Source organism: Bacillus rossius, chromosome 16 (genome assembly GCF_032445375.1).
Source record: "Bacillus rossius redtenbacheri isolate Brsri chromosome 16, Brsri_v3, whole genome shotgun sequence".
NCBI classification, from domain to species: domain Eukaryota; kingdom Metazoa; phylum Arthropoda; class Insecta; order Phasmatodea; family Bacillidae; genus Bacillus; species Bacillus rossius.
This window is the reverse complement of record NC_086343.1, coordinates 26,191,487-26,197,771: the sequence shown is the minus strand read 5'-3', so window position 1 is coordinate 26,197,771 and position 6,285 is coordinate 26,191,487. Positions and strand designations below refer to the sequence as shown.

The 6,285-nt window shown below is 38.2% G+C and overlaps 1 protein-coding gene across 1 annotated transcript; it reads right to left on the bottom strand.

The window, feature by feature from the left end:
* Positions 1–799: 799 nt before the first annotated feature.
* LOC134540101 (uncharacterized) lies at positions 800–6,007 on the bottom strand. Its single transcript, XM_063382581.1, has 3 exons — positions 5,973–6,007; positions 3,862–4,367; positions 800–2,541 (listed from the first exon to the last, which is right to left on the bottom strand). Exons 1-3 carry the CDS (start codon positions 5,979–5,981, stop codon positions 2,118–2,120), a joined length of 939 nt encoding a protein of 312 aa, XP_063238651.1. The 5' UTR covers positions 5,982–6,007; the 3' UTR covers positions 800–2,117.
* Between the last annotated feature and the right edge of the window lie 278 nt (positions 6,008–6,285).

Below are 6,285 nucleotides of genomic sequence, written 5' to 3'. Positions count from 1 at the left end.
CATAGCCAAGTGTGGTACTTTTATACAATATCCTTCCTGTAGTATTAAAAACTATTGTTTGGCACCTGGCACGCATGGTAACCGTTTTAAAAATACACTATTTTTTTCTGTGTAGACACTTACTCACATACACATGGCACTATGTCTTGATTAAATCCACGCTTACTAAAGACGTCGCAGAATCAAATAGTGATAATTGCAAGGTAACTCTACTCTCAGGCACAAATTCAATATTTTCTTAAATAGGATATTTCCGCTTTAGAGAAGTATAATGTAATTTAGTTCTGTTAAGATAGTTATTTCGTATTACAATTTAATAAAACTCGATGGAATGAATGAATATTGTTTGAAAAACATTAATTTGAAATACAAAATAATTCTAGGAAATTAGATAAGGGTATTTGGGCATTTATCAGATTGTAGGTATTTTTCTCTGCGTGTAACGAAAGTGACTCAATAACCTACGTCATCAGCAGTTATAACGTTAAGAGTGATTTATCGCAGTGTAAAACGCTACCGTTTGTTCCTTAAAGAACGGAAACATATCCCTTTGTTCTTCAAATGTAGCTCTTTATCGAGGAGGAATTTATTGAATTTTATTTTGTAGCAGGCTATCTGCCAATGATGTTAAAGTTTACGCTTTCTTTGTTTAAGTCATTTATTACCATTCCATAATAATTTTATATAGTTGGTTGGGCTGCTTAAGTGAATTAAATAAATTAAGGAACATTTTACAGCTCGCTGAACCCAGATTTGAAATATTTTCTTGGTATTTAGAGAATCAATATTCCAATTCATATTTAGTACCAATTGTAAATTTATTTATTTTATTTCACACATAGTACAATAACATTTATAATATAAGTATAATCATAATAATGTCACATTTAAAACTAATATCTAAACATTCTAAGAAATAGACAGTTAGTTCTATAAACCTTTAAAGTTAACTGGAAATATGTGAAACAAATCACAGAAATCTTTCAGACTTCGATAGCTACATGTTATTTAAAATTTCTGTTTTTATTAGCACCATTCATTCTGTTGGATGTAAAATTGTCATCTTTGACTTTTATGTGGTATTATTTATAAGAGGGATTAAATTAAGACTGGCAAATCACTTTATGATTTTATTCCCAATGTATTTTTGCATAACGAATAAGCCTTTTAACATTATTAATCTTATTTTATGTTAACTGAGTAAATTGTTGAATTATTGATGTATGCATTTTATCTAACGAATTTTTCAAGTAAAGGCAATTTTATGCAGAGTTTTTTTTTACACAGAACTATTTACTGTTCCTTTCAGATCTAGAGTGTAATATGACATTGAGCTTTACAGCAGTCATTAAGTAACTGAAGTTTTGTGATGCGAGTTTAGAACCCGTTGGCCAAAGCTTATCTTAATTTCTATACAAGGAAAATATGAAATAGGTAACCGTTGAAAAACAACAAAAAATATCTTAACGAATATATAATGTCAAACACCAGTATCACATGTCAGTAAGCTGTAGTATTCCTATACGATGCTATGATCAGCGGAATTGTTATTAAAAAAAAAACTTCCTGTATAAGTAAACAGTCTCACAAAATTATTTTGAGACGTCATGGTCACTTACAGTCAATTCACGAATTGTGACCCACAAAATAGAAACTAGTTGAAACGTGGGCGTTTCATACATCATAGAATGTTAATGAAATAAAATTTATCTGCCCCAGGATTTGGCTCCAAAGGACACTCTCACGTCCTGACCATAATGAACTCAAGTACTGAAACAACGCGCGCTCATGTGAAGTGTGTGGAAAGGTGCCGGGAGAGATTTAGTTGAGTGGAGTGTCAGTTGAAAACAACCACTGTACGTATCTTCCAATTCATATATATATATATATATATAATTTAAAGTTATTTAAAAAAATATATAAGTAGAAAGTATAAAAAAAATTTCAACTATCTCGAAATCACCAGAGTATTATTAGACAGCTCAAATTTAGGGGTGAGTACAGAAGATGTGTTGTACCCCTCGCCGTCCATACAGACATCGCGTCTGTAAATGTGGGTGTAACTTACAGAGAGGTTATAAATGAGACAATCGCCAGCGAGGAAGAGAATTGAAGTTCTAGGCCTTCGGTTTTCGAGATGCAACTTCAGAGGTGTCGGGTTGATATTTGCCAGGTTTGGGGTACGAGTAGACGGTCTTGGCGCCGAAGCCGGGTGGCTTGAAGTAAGGTAGTTGGGCGCCAGTAGCTCCGGGGTTACCGGCTCCGGGGACACCGGCTCCGGGGATACCAGCTCCGGACACACCAATTGCTACTCTGGGATCGCCGGCTCCGGTGTAGGGCGTGGCCACCACCTTGAGGATGGGCACCGGGATGGGCGTTGGGGTGGGCAGGTGGGTGACTCTCGACTGGTAGTCATTCTCGTCAACGGTGTAGACGAGGGTGAAGGTGTTGCCTTCGTTGTCGGTGAAGTAGTAGGAGCCGCGCACATCCTCGACTCCGGCCCCGGTCTCGCCCGTTCTGATGCCGTTGGCGGTCGCATATCTGCGGCGCAGACAATCAACTCCTTCGTGAACACACGAGTACCTTTCACGTCTCATAGCAGCACCAACTAGTGCTGAAATCAATACACTTGAGATCCTGTCATTGCTTTACATTGAGCCAAGATTTTATGGTATTACAAAAAAGATAATTTCTACTTTTAAAATCGTGGATTTCAATTTTATCGTCATTAAAAATTAAAAAAGCACATAATAATCAGTACCTATCACGCACATCTGATATATCATGCTGATCTTCAAATTGTGTTAAGACACTTAAAATTATGAAACGTTAACTGATGAGGGTGTTTTCAACAAATAAGTGCAAATAAAGGGAATCAGTATGCAATGTTAATAAAATAAAAACTTTACACTAATGTACATTTGATTGTTATATATATATGCGGGCCTTTACCCATTGCTATATACAATTAACTTTAAAACTGTTTTAATTTACTTTAAAAACCATAGATAGAAATTAATAAATTATTTATTCTAATTACATAAAAGTTTAATATTTTAAAATGAAAACCAAACCAAAGTTTATTAAATGATTTTAATAACAGCTTACATCATGTATTCGAGTTGAATTTTGCTACACTTCGGGGTTATGAGGTGTTTTGCGGTGAACTGACTAAATTTCTGTTTTATTACAATTCACCTTATAGCTTTTCTCTAACTATACAGTCATTAAATCAATATAGTAGTATTATGTGGCCAGGGTAACTAACATCTTATCAGTTTTCGGGTTTAAGGGCACGTGTAAAGTTATCCCCGACATTACTACATTCTGTGTTGCGACCATCTTTAGGGACATCGTGATTATACCGACACAGTTAAATACCCAGAACGCATAACGTTTTTCAAGACTCATTGCACTTGAAGACCAACATAAAAAACTTTGTGGATTTTACGGGAGTAAAAAATATGTTGCGCGAAAGCAAAGAATAATTTATTTTAACACAGCTACTAATGCAAAAAAGAGGTGGAAATAGATATAACGAAAGTGTCAGTGAAATTTTCAAAATACATATTATTAAAGAGTATAACTTATTTTAATTTCTTTTCATTTTGGAAGAAAAGAAAATTTAAAGTTTTGAAAGCAAACTTATTCGCAAATGCCATACAGATTTATATTTTTAACTCCAACATCGCTGTTCCTACTTTAAGTACTAAACTATCACTTAAAAAGCTTTGTCAAAGCCTGTGCAAAATGATAAACATCAATTTTTTACTTTTCAAGTTTGAATTTTTTACAACCAGTTGACCTCAACTTCAGAACGACACCCAATTCTGTAGACTAAAACCTCCATGATGTACTCACTCGGAAGCGGAACTGCGTTTTCCATTGTTGACGCTGTCGTTCTTGCGGATGTTCACCTGGGGGCCTGACGCGGCGCGCGGTCCAGCGACGGGGTACGCCCCGGCGATCCATGGGTAGGTCCTAGCTCCAGAGTAGTCCCTAGCTCCGGAGTAGGCACTAACTCCGGGGTAGTCCATAGCTCCGGCGTAGGCCCTAATTGCGGGGTAGTCCATAGCTCCGGAGTAGGCCCTAGCTCCGGAGTAGGCACTAACTCCGGGGTAGTCCATAGCTCCGGCGTAGGCCCTAATTGCGGGGTAGTCCATAGCTCCGGAGTAGGCCCTAATTTCGGGGAAGTCCATAGCTCTGGAGTAGGCCCTAACTCCGTGGTTGGCCCCAGCTACGGGGTAGGCCCCAGCTCCGGGCAGCTGGCCCAAGATCCCGACCACACATGGTCCGCCGTAGGGGTCAGAGACGGAGCCCGGGGCGTATCCGGCGGCCGCCGCGCTAACCAGGACCAGCAGTGCCAACTGTGGGAAGTGAGAGAACGAAAGTGAATACACCGACTGGAGCTACACAGTGATGGGCCCAAAACGTAGCAGTTCCCTGGACCATTTACTTTTGATTGACCCTAATATATTACCCAAGAGGCCCCTTACCGTGCTCTTGCAAAAGTGGAAGGAAAGGATGACAAGGGAATAGGAATCCCTGGAAGAGCTAAATTTGGTGAACACCTATGGTACCACAAGGAGGTAGTTTGTCGGAGAGGCACACTTTACGTGACACCGTTGAATCCTGGCTCGGGTACCGGAGCCGGCAAAAGCCCCGACACAACTGGCTGCAGGCATCTTCTCCCGCAGGAGTCACGACCTCTCACAGATGGATAAACAGTTTTAAGTTTCTAGAATTAAACGTCTATAACCATTCGTAACTCCCCGAAGCCTGATGAAGCACGCAATAAAATGCAATATAGGGCAACGTACATACGTTCCTCCAAGTATTTATTAAATTTAGAAATGTCGCAACGATTGTGTGTCTTAAGTTCCAGTAATCCAGCTAAGCCCAATTAATGGAGTAACAAAGGTAGTGCAAAAGAAAAACAACAGCAGAAATATTCCGTCATGTACGAACCACAGAGAGTGTTGTTCAATGTGTCATACAGACGTATAAAGAGCTCGTACCAAGACCTTATTTTCCTAACGTTATTAATTTATTCATTTATTTAGTTCATATTTTTTGTATAATTTAAATATTTGAAGTGTATAAATACACCACCGTTTAAGAGATTTTCCTTGACACGACTAAGTACAGAAATAATAAATAAAATTTGAATAAAATATATATTATTTTCTCTTATACTAAGATAATAAAAAACCGTATTAACATAAACACTGTAAATATTTTACCTCAGAACCAAACGATTCTATGTTACAATTGGATAAATTTATCTTTCAATGATTAGACATTTAATTTATATCAACCATCATATTTTTTCATGATGTAAACCAAATCAAGGAATTTTTTTTAAATAGTTTCTAATAAAAAACTTTCGTCTTGAACACAGACATGCTTCAGGAAATTGTTTTAACTATGTTGTGATGGAACAGTTCGGTAGAAACTAACTTTTATTGTACGGAACTGCGATGTAACCAAAATCCGCCAAATTTGGACTTACGCTACTACGTCTCCGAAGTATACCTTAACGAGTACTGCATTGCTGTTTCTCGTAACATTGCTAATCAGTTTATTAAAATACGAGAAAGACTAAAATGACAAAGACACCGAAGCCCCGACTGGTCTTGTAGAATCTACAACAAATTTACGGACTTCTCAACAAAGAATTTTACTGCAATAAACGAAGAGTACCCGTTAATTACTTCCTAGCGGTGTAAATTTCGTTTTAAAAACGAAGGTCAAAAACACAAGTGGTCCAAATAAAAGTTTTCCTTGCTGATGACTCAATAGTTTTTTAATTGTTTTGGCTGCGATACCAAGTTCAATGTAAGCGAAGTCAGTGTCGGTAAATTTACGAATATAGCAGTAAATTTACGCAGATCACTTTGTTATTTGTGACCAGTGTTCTTGGTAAGTTGAAGCAGAAATGATTTTGACCACTGTGCTATTTAGACACCTACCGGAGTCATGTTGCTCTGGTTGAAGTCGGCTGGCGAGATGTGACAAGCTCCAGTGTGGCGACGGTATTTATAGCGGTCAAGATAACGCGTGCGTGGTGGATCATTTGTCTTTGTTGTATTGGTGGGTGGCGTGGGGAGTTAGGGCGAGAGATAACAGCACCAGTTCTCTTCGCCGCGGGAATCATCTCCGTCCTTGGACGAGGGATTATCAGCCTCGGCGTGGCCTGAAATTTGTCAGTCGCTTCCGAAGACAAACGAACACGAGTGGAAAATGCCTGAACTGTGTTCAATGACAGCAGAGTGACTAGCGCTG